This window comes from Ceratina calcarata, unplaced genomic scaffold, assembly GCF_001652005.2.
Source record: "Ceratina calcarata isolate Rehan_Ccalc_2016 unplaced genomic scaffold, ASM165200v1 scaffold586.2, whole genome shotgun sequence".
Taxonomy (NCBI): Eukaryota; Metazoa; Arthropoda; class Insecta; order Hymenoptera; family Apidae; genus Ceratina; species Ceratina calcarata.
The window spans coordinates 578,164-594,498 of record NW_017177087.1 but is presented as its reverse complement, the minus strand read 5'-3'; the positions used below and the strand labels follow the sequence as shown (position 1 = coordinate 594,498).

General features: G+C 41.8%; 2 protein-coding genes across 2 annotated transcripts in view; both read right to left on the bottom strand.

Moving 5' to 3' along the window:
* Positions 1–6,548, bottom strand: part of LOC108629773 (extracellular serine/threonine protein CG31145) — a 24,495-nt gene extending 17,947 nt beyond the window's left edge. The window contains exons 1-2 of the mRNA XM_018032637.2: positions 4,371–6,548; positions 1,236–1,258 (exon numbers count right to left, since the gene is read on the bottom strand). Of these exons, the coding sequence (XP_017888126.1) occupies positions 1,236–1,258; positions 4,371–4,840 (493 nt within the window). The 5' untranslated portion in view covers positions 4,841–6,548. The remainder of the gene's footprint in view (positions 1–1,235; positions 1,259–4,370) is intronic.
* Positions 6,462–16,335, bottom strand: part of LOC108629774 (coiled-coil domain-containing protein 137) — a 58,342-nt gene continuing 48,468 nt past the window's right edge. Inside the window, exon 5 of the transcript XR_001916861.2 lies at positions 6,462–6,668. The gene's annotated coding sequence lies outside the window, so the exon portion shown is untranslated. The remainder of the gene's footprint in view (positions 6,669–16,335) is intronic.

Below are 16,335 nucleotides of genomic sequence, written 5' to 3'. Positions count from 1 at the left end.
TTATGTAAGGATTCATACAACCTCGTTTGATATAATATCTGATATATTAATTATCATTTGATTTAGTATTCGAAATTACTATTTGACACCTTGTTTTATACTTTGATCGTAACTTGGACCTGGCTACCTTATGTCATGTCAACGAAAGTGAGTCTTCAAAAGTCCGACGAAGATTGACGAGCAGATCGGTCGGCTTCTGGCAAGCAGAATACGAAATAGCGTCTGTCAGTGACATTAGTTTGACCGCCGTTAATTCCAAGGATCGTTGTGCACTGTTTTATAAATAACTGCGCGCACGAGGAACATATTAATGGGCTTATGATTCACTTCGATAAAGTCATCCAAGTCGACGACGAAACGATGAATAAAACAGAGGAAATCACGGTGCAGGCCATTTTCCTTGGAACAATCGCGAATCGGTTTCCTGTTTGTCAGAATGACGTTTTAACCTGGTTAGATCATCTAATTTCTCAATTACAGTTTCTCGTCGCAATTGTAAACCACAGATCTTTTATTATCATATACATATAATCAATTTTTAATCTGTTGTTACAATTTCAATCGCAGTTCAAGTATTAGAATTGAAATAAATGCCCGAATATGTTTCCTTTTTATTAGAACGTTCTATTAAACTCGTCTTCGTGAAAATATTTTTAATCAAAGATTTGCCTTAATTAAACTGTCAAAATTTCAAATATTCTACATTTTCGAAGTACTGTAAGGAAATACTAAACTTCAACTGGAAGGGTTTAAGTATAACATGAATGACCGTGCGTCGGAGTTGGTTGAAGATCCGACAGTTATTACAGGGAATGAGAGAGGGTGAACTACGTTGGCAAGGCAATTCCGTTGAATTTTGACGGTAGACTGACGACAGGTACCAGGAGAGAGGAAGAGAGAGAGAGAGAGAGAGAGAGAGAGAGAGAGAGAGAGAGAGAGAGAGTGAGTGAGTGAGTGAGTGAGTGAGTGAGTGAGTGAGTGAGTGAGTGAGTGAGTGAGTGAGTGAGTGAGTGAGTGAGTGAGTGAGTGAGTGAGTGAGTGAGTGAGTGCAGTGCACCCAGTTTTGCGGGAAATCCGGTGTGCTTTGGACCAGAGGAGCGGGGAACGTAATCCTGAGCGATACAGATCGAGGAGCATGCATATTAAACGCATCTACGCAGAATAGAGACGCACGCATGGATTAGGAGAAACAACGCACTCCGTGTTAGCAACGAGAAAGACGCGAGCAAAAAGACCGGCAATCGTGACACAGTTCCTACTATCTCAGCACTAACGTTTTATCTAAGAGTAAATCTTAGAGGATTTAACTGCCAGGTCAAATGCGACGCATACAGTCGGTGTGAAATAGGGATCATGAACAGATTTTCTCGCCTACTCGACTATTCCTAATCGCCTAACCACAGACTACCTGGTTTCACGGTTCCTCGTGCGATGTAATGCTTCCCATCTCCCTTTTTCCTGTAAATGTTGACACTATCAAGACAATAGCTATTTTATAGAATATCGTCTCATTATTTTTATGTCGACTTTACATTTTTGAATTCTTCTATTGGATTTATTGATTCGCGGATTTATTAATATGAGGATCATCAATCATTGTCAAGATAGAATTACGTTTGGAATAAATCAAGGTAAAATTCAATTTTGTAATTAGAAATTAAATTTGTGATAATTATGATAAAATCGAAGGGATAATTATATCTTAAATGAGATAGAAAATACTATGAAAGACATTGTATAAGTTTGTACAAATCATATTCGAACTTTAATTAAAAGCATGCAAATAAATGTATCAAAGCCTCACATTTATACTTCCTTCATAAGAAGTTTCAACTCTCAATAATTTCTGGCGAGTTCATTTCAGTCCAAGAGATTAAGTATAATCGCTCTCTCCATTAATAAATAACCAAATTAAATAATAGAAAATTCCTTATCTCCGGGAGTTAGACTTCTAACGAGCTCCCTTACGTCGTACCACAATAATCAATGGTTCCAAAGGAGAATTAAAATTAATCCCGCTAACGAAACCGCCAGTTGTGTTCAGTTGCGATGATCGTCGGATGATCAAAACACGTCTGTCTTCGTTTCCGGGGTGACTTTAAATCCGAATGCGATAGTCCCGGGCCAATCGTATTATGAATTAATGCCACGTCTAGACGCGAGGATCGCCTTGGGGATAATTGGAAACAGAATCCGGAGAAGCGGTTACCTCTGGAGGACGTTAAGACGATCTTAACGTACGCCGCGCCAAATTACCCGCGACTAAAATACACCTGGCAACCTGACTATCCCATCGACGTCCCGTGATACTTTCCCACACGGACGATATGGTTCCACAGTAAGGAATATGAGCATGTTGTTAAATCTATCTTGCAAAATATGACTAGCAATTTCGAAATAGATTTAACAAATTAAAAAGAGAAATCTATCTTTCTATAATTATTTTATTTTACTAATTATACAATTGAATAATATAATTTGTCACGGTATAAAAAATGCATTTTCCCAAGAAAATGTCTTGTACGATATTTTGTTTCTCACTAAATCAGGAGTAAAAAAGGGAGGCATAAATCTGAGTTCAATTAAGTAGAGAATAACGATTCGATTTCATAAAACAAGGCCGACGGAGAGGCACGGCGACAGGATTAGTTTCCATCGATGCGCGCATCGGTCCTAGCACACACGGAGGAAGAGGTGTAATCAGTCGGCGCGCTATACATGAAACCGTGACCTAAGCCTTCGTTACTGCACGTGCATGCGCCATGAAATTGCATTAGTGATCGCTGCATATTGAGGCGGGCTGTGTGCATTTCTGACCTGTGCATACACACGGGCGCGCACGTCGACGGGGCGCGGGCAGGTGCCGTGTACACTCGCGCGAATTGTACCGAAACCCCAACTAGATATACAACGCTACGGTGTGCCTACTTTAACGATCTCATCAATTGCCAGCCGGCCAATATGTGCCGAGAGCTACTCGTCTATCGATTTTCACGCCCGCCGAGCAAAAATCATAACTGCGTCACGCCTGTCCCCTTCCTTTCTTTATAATAAGTAGTAATACAGAAGTTGTTTCGCCGATTTTAAATCAGTTCGCGAGAAGCAACTCTATAATTGATGCATAGGAGGATTCATCCTAATTATTATGATTTTTGTCAGATATAAACGATTTAATACATTTTTTATTTAAATCCTATTTAACAGAATACTCGTCATTAGACTGAGGGCTTTTATGGAAGATAAAAGATTTAAGTCGTCATTTTCAAAAATTAAATCCACACTGAGATTTATTTTACCTTTCAAAGGTAATGATGTGTATTATATTTCTCATATTATTCGCATTTTTGCATGTTATACACATTCTTCATGTTTTCTATAAATGCACAAAATCCTCAATGGTACTTATAATGAAGCAAGAATCACTGAAACTTTATACTATTTTATAACACNCGCATATATATACCGAATGTAGACGATTTTAAAACTAACAAAATACAGTCATTTTAAAATTATTAAAGCACCGTGACCTTCGTTTACTCATCCTTTTTTATCGAGCCGTTTGCTATTATTCCGAGAAGCGTTACGTCCATAAGAAATCTTCTCGATAACACTCGCTAATGACGTGAAACTCGAGTTTTACGTAAAATATAGTTGTTATTAATCAGCTGACCCAATTATGTAATTAGGAATCACTGATTAGTGCAGTTAAATCTAATCGTGTGCAAATTGCAATTACCATGTTTGATGTTTATTTCTAGGAAGAGTCCGTTCAGGTTTTACTAAATAATATCGCGAGTGACACAGTATGCTTTGAATTCTTTGCTTTCTGTTTGGAAATACTGCCGTTTTATGAAGTGATTCAATTGCGTGTTTAAATAAATCTACAAAGCTGTTCCAAGCTTGCTACATTCTTAAATAACGATCAATGATCTTTAAATTATTTTCCTTACTCGAGTTGCACGAAGGAAGAGACTGTCTTAAAATTAAATCCGCGATTCAATTGCTTCAAGCGCTTGCCTAAATTTTTAATGTAACATCGAATAAAAATTGAAAGTGAATACACAGCTTCGAAATTCATAAAATGCTTTAAATAAATTCTGTAGCGAAATATGCATTCATACTTTCAGTGTATGCACAGTAGGAAACATCTTATAAATATGAAGTTCACGTAAAAGTTCATGAATCATGTATTATAGTACGTATTACATGTTCGCAAAATTTAATTTTTATATCAGTCTTCAATTCACGTAAATGCACGAAATGACTCGGAGCGAATAGGATAGCATGCGAAACACGTCGACTAAACAGATTCTAGAACGTCTACGTTTCCGGGTGTTATATAAAAATTCAAAGAATATTGAAAAACTCACCGAGGTTTGATCTTCTTCAAATCACTCAGCGAAGGATTGTACGTATGATCCTCCCCGCTGATCCTGGCCACTCCTTCGGAAGCACTGACACCGTAACCCTTCACCACGATATCCACTAACTCGGGGAAGCTGTCGTGCGCCGCGTTCTTTTCGGTCCACGAGGTTTTAGCCTCGTCCACATTGTTCTTCCCACTGTTCTGCGTCGTCGTACCGATCGCGTCACCACTAGTCTGTTCTTTACTTGCGTTCACCCTCTGCAGGAACTTCCTCCTGAAGGTGTTATAGATCGTGTCGGTGTTCGGGTCGTCGCCGATTCGCACGCGACCGTGGCTGGGTACCAGATGATGCCCGCTGTACCCGAGGTCCATTTGCAGGTCCAACACCAACAGCACCGTGAACAGGATCGCGAACGCGCTCAGACAAAGCATCAGCTTGTCACGAGCCCTGATCATCCTGATGACGAACTTCATCTTCGAATCGTTCGAACTCCGGTAACCCTTGATCGACTTCGCTCTCCTTGTTTTATCAAACGATCGCCGATCTTTCCTCGAGACGCGATCTATGGGAATCACGGAATTACCTCTCAGGGTCTCATCGCCGGCGATGATCTCCTTCGGTATATGATCGGCGTTCAGAACATCCTCGCCGAGGTACACGCGAGTCGTCACGAGTTCTGAGTCACCGGTCGATACAATCCCATCGTTTGCCGAGCCGGACTCGATCCAACGGGCACGTGAGCCGCGCCGCGGTTGACTACTACCGGAATTCTCCTCGGCCGTGGTTCTCGCTGCGTCCACTAGCTGTTTACTCCGCTGTTCCGCGGTCCCTCGTGTCACCTCCTCGTCCCCTCCGTCCCCGGCGAAATTCGCCAGTCTGCATTTTACGGCCGACGTGGCCGCGATCCGCGCGTGCACTGCGTCTTCTGTGTTCGATTCCTTCTTAGCCGCAGCGACGGACTTATCGTTTAACCCGGGCTGCTTATCGCAGCCCCCCGACCTATGAACCTGCCAGTCGTCTGGCGGCGGCGATCGCTTCGCTTTCCACGACTTCCAATCTACCTTGTCCCGCTCCGGCGACCTTGGATCACGCTTGTCGCGCGATCTGGCGAACCGTCGGTGAGAGATCGGCGAACAGTCGGCTATCGCAGCGTCCACTGACACTCTAGCCGCTGGGAACCTCGAGCGAAACTTATGGTGAATCTGCTCGAGAGCGTGCACTAGGCTCTCCTCGCTCCAGGATCGTCGCTGATTCGGTTGTAAAGCTTGATACAGTTTCGTAGATTTCTCTAAACGCCTTCTGATGAGCACGCGTTGCTCCAACAATCTCAGGTTGTCTTCTGCCCTGATCAAGTCCTCCACGTCCTCGACCGAAACGCTCGTCGACGAGTCTCCGTATTCGACGGCGTGCGACGGGGAATTTCTACTGGGAGATTCGTTCAAGGGATGATCGCGGTTGCTCCCTTCCGCTTGGCTGTCTTTGTTCACGATTATAAAATCGCCTTCGATAAGCTCGTCGCTCGATAAAACCACGGAAGGGATGGTCGATGGTTTTTCAGGCTCTGAATCCTTCGACGAATCTTTGCTGATTTCTTTGGATCTTTTTCTTCGCACTGGTGGCACGGGTCTCTCCTCGTCGCTCAAGTGAAACTTCTTCCTTAGAACCGAAGGACTCTTTTGAATGTTCCTAACCAACCTCTCGCATCCCTCGGTTATATTGTCCTTCGAACTCCTTACGAATCTCCTCAGGAAGGAATCGCTTTTCTGCAATTTTTTCGGATCGGGCGTATCGAGAGTCTCGCCGTCCTCGGCCGATCCTCTTTTATCCCTGAAGGCGAACTTGAATTTCGGTCTGTCGTTGGTTCTCGACGATCGCACCCGATCGCTCAAACTCTGCTTGATTTTGCCCTCGTTTCGCCGCGATCTGAACCGGGAATCCTCATCCCTGATCGAGGGATCGACGTCGAGGCTCGATGACACACGCGGCTCCCGCGAGTTCGGCTCGCTATCTTTGGATGTCTGGCGGCTTGAACGTGTCGTCTTCTCTGTGGAACCACTTACGTGACATCTCCACTCGTCCAGAGTTCCACCCGGTGGCGGGCCGGCGAAGAGATTCGGAATTTCGGCCGGGAATCGCGGGACCCGTGAGAACGATCGCGCGTGTCGACGTTTTGCCGAATGTCCTCTCTACTTAGAGTTACTAACGCACGCGCGGAGTAAAGTCGACAGGGTCTCTCGCTTTTTCCGGGAGTCAGGGCTGCGTCTGGACACTGTCAGCCTTTCGACTCATCCGTGTCGCCGCCTGAAAAAAAAAAAACTGAGTTGAGTCAGAAGTAACATTACGGTGCAGGATTACGAGAAAGAAATAAAACTTGAGTTATATCGGGTTAGATAAACGTCAACAATAATCGAAGTATACGTGTGCGTTTCTGTTAATATTGCATGTTCTCCATCGATGTTGATTAGCTATACCATTCGAGCATGACCGAAGAACAAAAGAACGTAAAGAATAAATCAGTCCGCAAGCTGTACGTACAAAATGTCCTTCTGACCCCATTAATTGTATGTAAGTGCATTTTACAGTCGAGATAAACGAGAATGGGGCATCAATTATAATCAAACCAATATTTTCATTGTATATTGTTACTGATATTGCGTACATCGAACGACACAAATTCCTATTTCCGTTATATCTACTACGTGATGCTTAGAGTTTCTTGTGTCAAAAACAAATCCTGAAAGTTATTCTGATTCACAATAAATAAAAGACTCTGATTCGTTTGCTATAATAAAAACCTCATCACAATATTATTCTCTCAAAAAACGTGTACTTGAACGAATATTGGAAAAGGGGAGAAACTTCTGGGAACGTATCTGGCTTGAGACGGAATCTCGGCGAGCTATCAACCCCCGCGAGCGAGCATTCCGATCGTCTACAAATAAATCAACGGTGGATGGTGTAATAACGGGCGACGTCGCGAGCTTTTTATCCAGTATGCGACCCTCGGGTGGATATACAATATGCTATGCATCTACCGCAGCCCGTTTAGATGCACTGGGTCAAGGTGGAGCCCGCGCGCCGCGGGGATGCTCCGAGGTGTGGGTGGCCGGCGGTTGCACCGCGCGACTGAAAGGGGAGAGATATCAACTGTGAAATAGAGTGACGGTAATGGCGCCGCTTCGTGTTGCGAGAGTGGCCATTACAGTTATCGCGAGAGCCGCGTCATAAAGGCGATGCGAAGCGGGCGAGAGAGATCGGGGGTGTAAAGGCTCCCCCCACCCGTTCCTTTCTCGTCTTTTACCCCGTGGAAACGTCGTCGTTGCATCCGACAGAACCGCGTAATGTAATATCTCGCATCGACCTGCATCGGGGCTTTAATAAATGTAAAGGGGAACGGCCACTCGCCCGTTTGAATATTCATACGTAATACGACGGCGAGCCAGAGGGTGGTTAACCTTAAGAAAGGAATCTTGATGGCTGGTAGAAGTGGAAACGCGCTCATGAATTATGGCTGCCAGAAATTAGGTATAGGAGATAGCGATTACTAATTTAATGTGTTGCATAGGTGCAGCTGGGATGGACTTAGTAGCCCTGAACTGGCGTTTCCTTCAGGGGTCAATGGAATTTTGATCATCTTCCTTTGGCGTACGATGTAAAATACTTGTACGTATAGTAAACATTTCAATGTCTGTTACAATTCCACTGCCTCCAGATTGCATATGAAATTATAGAAAGAAATGAAATTGGAACATTTACTATAATATCAATTTCGTAAAATCCAAAGAAATTAGAAATTAAAACAGCAAAGAAAGGTCAATAGCTTCTTATTTTCTATAACTATCATCTTCAACTTGTTCACTGATGAAAAACAATAACCTCAACCCGGTGATCGTCGCTGGCTTTGTATCGCAAGGATCTGGAGTATTACAGTTCGATCACGTGTAAGTGCAGAAGCAAAAACGGGGACACGCGGCGGCGTATTAGACACAGTACCCGGGGGTTTTACGAGTAACGTTTCCCTTACGCTCCGGAAAAACGTCAATGGCTCCCGACTATCTTTATTATCGTCCAAGGCGGAGAGTGGAACTTCAATGGTCTTCGATTCTGTATCGGGCCGATAGCGCACGGAGTTACAACAGGATGTTTCATCCCATACCGACTTGGCCCCCGCACTGTATGCTCGGCTGTTCAGATCAAAGATTCCGCGGTAACGACACCGATTTCCAATCGTTCCGTGGATGTACATACGTAGAAGAGGAAGCACAGAGAACAGGCCGGTAACTCGACGGCTACCAGCCTCCACTTCGGAGACATTAACGGTGGAAATACCAACGGGAATGTGCCTCCCACGCGAATCAGTACCGCCATTTTTCGTTTCTATCTGGCCGCGATGCCGCCTAATGTGTTTTAACGACCGTTTAACTTGTTACGTTTTGGACGAATAACTGTTCTGAGCGCTATTGAAATGGAATCTGCACCGAGGAAACGTTGCCGAAAATTCTCACGATATATTTCATGTATCACGCCATAGTTAATTTAAATTGCAGACACACTGCACTTAAAGCGCGGTGAAATATGCAAAGGAAACGTGCATTATGTGGGAGCACGAGGAATGAGTTAATAACCGACGAAGACTTTCGAAACCGTGTTAGCCAGGCCAAAATTTCTAGTTCGATTTCGTTATCTTATTAGCACTGCGAGACGTGATTTAGGGGGCGGGGTAAAAATATGGAATCGACTCATATTAAGATTGTAAGAGCTGTAAGATCTGTGCCAAAAGTATATTATAAAGTAAATTAAATTTAAATTAAAAGTATGTTATAAATCTTTCTATTACATTATTTCCCACTCATTTTCTGTTATCTTAAAATTAGAGAAAAATTAGCAAGTGAGTAGAAATCGTGATTAGAAACTGGAACGTTTACTATAATAATTGACTTAATTTTTGTGAGAAGTTAATTTTTACAAAACAATTATTAACCCCTCGATTACTTTCGGATTACGGTTATTTCCACGAATAGGAAGAAGACAGGCGAACGCGATTCCATCGCAATCGCATCGCTGAAAGGCTCTTCGCAGTTGCTCGTTTCCTAGGCGCATACACATATTATAAATACGCCAGGCTAATTGCGAACCGACGCAGCAGCAGCAGCAGCGGGGCACCGATTTCGCAGCGATAACGTTAAAAGCTCAACTCGCGTACTCCCTTCTAATTAGAAATTTCGATTATTAAGCCGACGCAGGCGAACCCGACGGCATAATTAGAAACCATTGGATTAGAAGCTGAAGCCAACAGTCCTGAAATTTCTGAAATTCAAACCCCCCGCCCGGTGTAGTCGGCAAACTTTCCGCTTCTTCTTCTCGTCGCGGGCACTGGTAAACGGAGACAAGCCCGTCGTTCATAGAACGACGCGTCGCGGAAAATGTTTACGTGTGGCCTGCTTATACACGATTAATAAATCATGCTTTTACTTGTGAACGCACAGGATTTGTCGTATAGTAAATAAAATGCCTGCAAGCTGATTAAAACTGTCCAATCAAAAGCTAATAGCTGGTTATTATGAAGACCTGTAGTCTAATATTATTTATTACTATTTATTAGTATTGATTTGTAAAACTCTTTGATTTACATTAATAAGAGAATGTAATAAGAAAATTAAATAAAAAATATGAAATTAAGATACCATGTATAAAGTGGAACAAGGGAAATAATAAAAATTGAGAGAGATATAATATTATTGTAAAAGAATGGTTCATTTAGAGAGAAGGGTTGAAATATACTAAATCGTAATCGTAAGTAGAATTACAGAAATATAGAATATTCTACCTTCCTTTTGTAAACCATACTGTAAACTATTCATTCATAAACTGAGACTACCATTCATGCATAAGAAAATTCCAGGACATCGCAGAATATACAGAGTATACATAATCACGTTCCAAATTAATTTTTACATCGATTCTATAAGTGCTTCACTTTATAAGGTATTTATTAAATGATGAAACAATCTGATTATACTCCGAGAACGAATGAAATCGAATAATAGACTCAGGATCGAAATTCCTCGAAGTGGAATAAAATTTAAATGAAATGGCATTAAAAAGTGTTTCTCGTTCGGGATCGCCGAGCGGAGTGTTGGCCGTGTTGTTTGCTCGAAATAGAACCGCCGACGCGATTGTTGTCGAGTACATCCCAACGAAAACACCTGCGTTTATTATTCGCCCGTCGTCGGATGGAAAATAAGAAGTACTGTGTAGTACACCTCGAGACATTCGCGTTATCCGCGAGGTCCTGCGAGGGAAAAGTCCAATTCGCCCCGGAGGAGGAGGAGGAGGAGGAAGCGGCCGGCGAACTTACTGTTTTCCTCCTCCGACCTACGGAAAAACTTTCGGAAGAAACAGCAACTCCCCCCGGCTTGGAATTGTTGCTTTTTGTTACGAGTTGTTAAAACAGTTAATAAGAGAATGTAATAAGAAAATTAAATAAAAAATATGAAACTAAGATACCATGTATAAAGTGGAAAAAGGAAAATAATAAAAATTGAGAGAGATATAATATTATTGTAAAAGAATGGTTCATTTAGAGAGAAGGGTTGAAATATACTAAATCGTAATCGTAAGTAGAATTACAGAAATATAGAATATTCTACCTTCCTTTTGTAAACCATACTGTAAACTATTCATTCATAAACTGAGACTACCATTCATGCATAAGAAAATTCCAGGACATCGCAGAATATACAGAGTATACATAATCACGTTCCAAATTAATTTTTACATCGATTCTATAAGTGCTTCACTTTATAAGGTATTTATTAAATGATGAAACAATCTGATTATACTCCGAGAACGAATGAAATCGAATAATAGACTCAGGATCGAAATTCCTCGAAGTGGAATAAAATTTAAATGAAATGGCATTAAAAAGTGTTTCTCGTTCGGGATCGCCGAGCGGAGTGTTGGCCGTGTTGTTTGCTCGAAATAGAACCGCCGACGCGATTGTTGTCGAGTACATCCCAACGAAAACACCTGCGTTTATTATTCGCCCGTCGTCGGATGGAAAATAAGAAGTACTGTGTAGTACACCTCGAGACATTCGCGTTATCCGCGAGGTCCTGCGAGGGAAAAGTCCAATTCGCCCCGGAGGAGGAGGAGGAGGAGGAAGCGGCCGGCGAACTTACTGTTTTCCTCCTCCGACCTACGGAAAAACTTTCGGAAGAAACAGCAACTCCCCCCGGCTTGGAATTGTTGCTTTTTGTTACGAGTTGTTAAAACGCGTTGATCATTTCCCCTCGCCGGACAAATATATTAAATTCTTGTTCAAATATTAAAACGCGTTTAAATGAAATCTAGCATTAACAATTGACATCGACTAATGAATTCTATATTCTCCATCTTGTAATCGTTGTCGAATTTGTTAGGAAACGTGCGACCATGAAAACTGCCAGTGCGCTTGCACAATGCCAGCTTGTAAAGAACTTTATTTTCAGAGCTCGTAAACCTGTTCCACTTCCAAACACAACAGAAATGCAATAAAGATTAGACATCAGAATAAGTACTGATGCACCAGACTCCGTATATTAACTCTAATGAGGGAAGCTCGCGGACGTGGATATGCCAGTTTCCTTCAAAACAAAAGATTACCTTATTACTATCCTTATCTCCTGTTTTTCGACGCAGCTACACTTCGTCACACAAAGAGCGCTATTTTTCAACCTGATATGCCGAACACAGAACCCGGTATATCAAAAGAAACATACATACATACGAAGGCCGAATGTTAAAAAATGAAATGAAAATTAGTATGCGAGATTTGTTTAAATAGATGCACATGGAAATAATATGCATTTAGTGCTGTAATACGCCGTCCATCCCCCTTTTGACGAGGAAAGCTAGTTGGACGGTGGTGAAAAAATAAATCTCCAAGTGGAAACATTTCGTATAAAATATTTCGAGTCAAATAAACTCTCGCGTAGAGAACTTTCCTCTGCCAAAACATAAACACAAAGTATTTGTGTATGATTCAATTTTACTATTTATAAAGTATTATAGCAAATCACTTTATAAACGCACATGTAAGACGGTAATTACGTGAGGATTACAGACAATATGAACACGAGTCCTTTGAGGGGTGAATATGAAAAATTAATCGGAGCGAGGAAAATATCGAGAAGTTGCTGAGGGATAAGAAGTGCTCATGAAATATTGAACGATCAAAAAATTATGTCGACAGCTTAGAGACCGGGCCGAATGTTCCCCGGCGTCTCCGTGACGAAGGCCGAAGAATATGCAAAACGGTGACCGGGACGCGGGTGGAGGAACGGGGAGAGCGGGAGATGCAGCAGCCGAGCGTCACCTCGAGAGGGCGAGGAACAGAGGAGTTCTATAGGTGCTCGGAACTCTTGCCCGTGGATCATTTAAATATTGCACGGAGAATGACTAAATAAAGCAGAAGGTCGAGTGTACGCGCGGAATCTGAAATCAGTTTCCCACTCTCCGTCCGCCCCGTCACTCTCTTCGCCTTCCTGTTTTCTCCTAGGAATAACCGAAAACTCCGTGCGCCGACGGTTTTATCGAAATGGCTCACGTCTCGTGCTCATAAACGTGCTTCGACGTTCGCTTTATGGTCGCTCGTTTATTGGGTATTACATGCATCGGGACTCGTGTACATATGTTCTTTCATCTGCCCTCGGGGAGAGTTAGGAAAAGGGAAAGTACAGTAACAAGAGCGTTGTGCATCTCAAAATTGTGGAGAGTAAAACTTACAACAGTTAAGGTACGATGGAAGAGGCAAAAGAATTTTGAGAAATATGTAGAATGTACTTCCATTATTATAATAGCATAATAGTAGAAAAATGAAATGAAAATTAGTATGCGGAAGTACGCGAGATTTGTTTAAATAGATGCACATGGAAATAATATGCATTTAGTGCTGTAATACGCCGTCCATCCCCCTTTTGACGAGGAAAGCTAGTTGGACGGTGGTGAAAAAATAAATCTCCAAGTGGAAACATTTCGTATAAAATATTTCGAGTCAAATAAACTCTCGCGTAGAGAACTTTCCTCTGCCAAAACATAAACACAAAGTATTTGTGTATGATTCAATTTTACTATTTATAAAGTATTATAGCAAATCACTTTATAAACGCACATGTAAGACGGTAATTACGTGAGGATTACAGACAATATGAACACGAGTCCTTTGAGGGGTGAATATGAAAAATTAATCGGAGCGAGGAAAATATCGAGAAGTTGCTGAGGGATAAGAAGTGCTCATGAAATATTGAACGATCAAAAAATTATGTCGACAGCTTAGAGACCGGGCCGAATGTTCCCCGGCGTCTCCGTGACGAAGGCCGAAGAATATGCAAAACGGTGACCGGGACGCGGGTGGAGGAACGGGGAGAGCGGGAGATGCAGCAGCCGAGCGTCACCTCGAGAGGGCGAGGAACAGAGGAGTTCTATAGGTGCTCGGAACTCTTGCCCGTGGATCATTTAAATATTGCACGGAGAATGACTAAATAAAGCAGAAGGTCGAGTGTACGCGCGGAATCTGAAATCAGTTTCCCACTCTCCGTCCGCCCCGTCACTCTCTTCGCCTTCCTGTTTTCTCCTAGGAATAACCGAAAACTCCGTGCGCCGACGGTTTTATCGAAATGGCTCACGTCTCGTGCTCATAAACGTGCTTCGACGTTCGCTTTATGGTCGCTCGTTTATTGGGTATTACATGCATCGGGACTCGTGTACATATGTTCTTTCATCTGCCCTCGGGGAGAGTTAGGAAAAGGGAAAGTACAGTAACAAGAGCGTTGTGCATCTCAAAATTGTGGAGAGTAAAACTTACAACAGTTAAGGTACGATGGAAGAGGCAAAAGAATTTTGAGAAATATGTAGAATGTACTTCCATTATTATAATAGCATAATAGTAGAATCACAATTAATCTCATCTTTGGGAGACTTTAGAAAAGGAGGAGTAATATTAACAAGAGTATCGTGTATCTCAAAATTAAGGAAAGTAAAAGTTACAACAGTTAAGGTACGATGGAAGAGGCAGAAGAATTTCGAGTTTATGTATATTCTACTTCATTATTTTGAGAAATAGAATGTACTTACACTATTATAATAGCATAACAGTAGAATCACAATTAATCTCATCTTAGGGAGACTAAGGGGGAGTAATAGTAACGTGTATCTCAAAATTGTGGGAAGTAAAAATTACAGCAGTTAAGGTACGATGGAAGAGGCAGAAGAATTTCGAGTTCATGTATAAATTATTCTACTTCACTATTTTGAAAAATAGATGATCGTGCAAAATAAAAGTTACAAAAATTAAGATACGATGGAGGAGGTACATGAAAAACCTAAAAGAATAACATATCCAATCTGAAATCCACGTCAATCTGAATAAATTATTTTACTGCACAATTTCGAAAAATAGAACGTAGTTGCATTATTATCATAGCATATAATCGTAATTAAATTAATTAAGTAAACAGACGACAGTAGAATTCGTCGGGTACAGGCGAATTTAAATAATAAATTGCAGAGATATTTTATTGTATTTCATCTGTCCGCACGTGCACCTTCCATTCGTCAACAGGTAATCGCTGATTCGAACGGCAATATTTTTTCCTAACGCCTCGCTGGAAACGTCTAAAACGAATGCACCGAAATGGGAAACGTGCTTTATTCTTATTTCGACCTACCCGGTCATATAAAACGTGACCCGTTCCGCTTTTAATTTATACGCGATCAAAATCCTTTGTTCAGCCATCAGATAAACTGCGATTCGAATTTAACGTTGAAAGTATTTTCCGCCTCTCGATTGTGGAAAATCGCGTACGAACGCGCGCTGATTCGTGATAAATTGTGATTGAAACGAAGTATCAAGGAGATCTATAATTTTTAATCTCGACGGAAGATAATCGAGCATTGCGTTTTTACTTCATCATGTAAACTCGTATAGTTTTTACCAACGCTCATTTTTTTTTACTTCGACTTTGTACACAATTTTATCCGTCGTACATGCAGTGTCTCAGCTTATAAAGCAAACTAACGCTGTTTAAACACTTAACATAGCTACTGCGAGCGATACGATCGTGCTATGGTCCGCCCGTGTAACTGAACCGACGTGCAAACTGGCTCGAACGGAAATAAAACGATTCATCGTAGAAATTCAATCCGGCGCGTTCGAGTTACAAGATTTCGCTGCCGCTATTATTTTTGCGACGGAACCAGAGAGAAAACTAACTAACCGGTATGACGAGAGGTTTGTGCGGAGATTAAACGTTCTCCCATGTTACCCGGTCGGATTATCGAATTCAACTCGGCAGCCTCCTTCTATTTACAGCGGAGCGAACGGTGAAAAAGATTTTAAGTGACACGGTAACCTTTTTACGGCGACGACGGAGCTTGTAAAGGGCGAAAATAAAATCGTAGAACAGCACCCGGATTCTCGCTTTCCTTTGACCCGTTTTTTACTTTTCCGTTTACCCTTCGTCCGCCCCTCTTTTATACACACTCGGTTCGTTTAAGCGCCTTAATTAATTGCAATCCGTTCTCCCGAAACGAGAATGTACAACGGCGGAAGAATGGCCGCGTTAGTGAGCTCTATGATGCTAAAACAATCTCGTCTTTTTTCCGATCGGCATACAACCCCGTATTATTAAGCGCGATTACGTTAGAGAATGGGATCAAAAGCGGTGGTCCGAGAAGAATAATTAGAAAATAGCCTAATTAAATGTCTGGGAAAAGACACGTGGCTCAAATCTCTTAGGAAGATTAGTCAAAATTATAATCAATTTTTTAAGGTAACCCTTACATAAAAACAATGACAAACGTTGAAATTTCAACAGTTACTAGATATTACATTAATAAAATAATGTACAAAATTTTAGAAATTTTGCGGACCTATTAAAAGAGTTTTTACATCGCGAGTTCTTATGTCGAACGACAGAATTTTGTAATT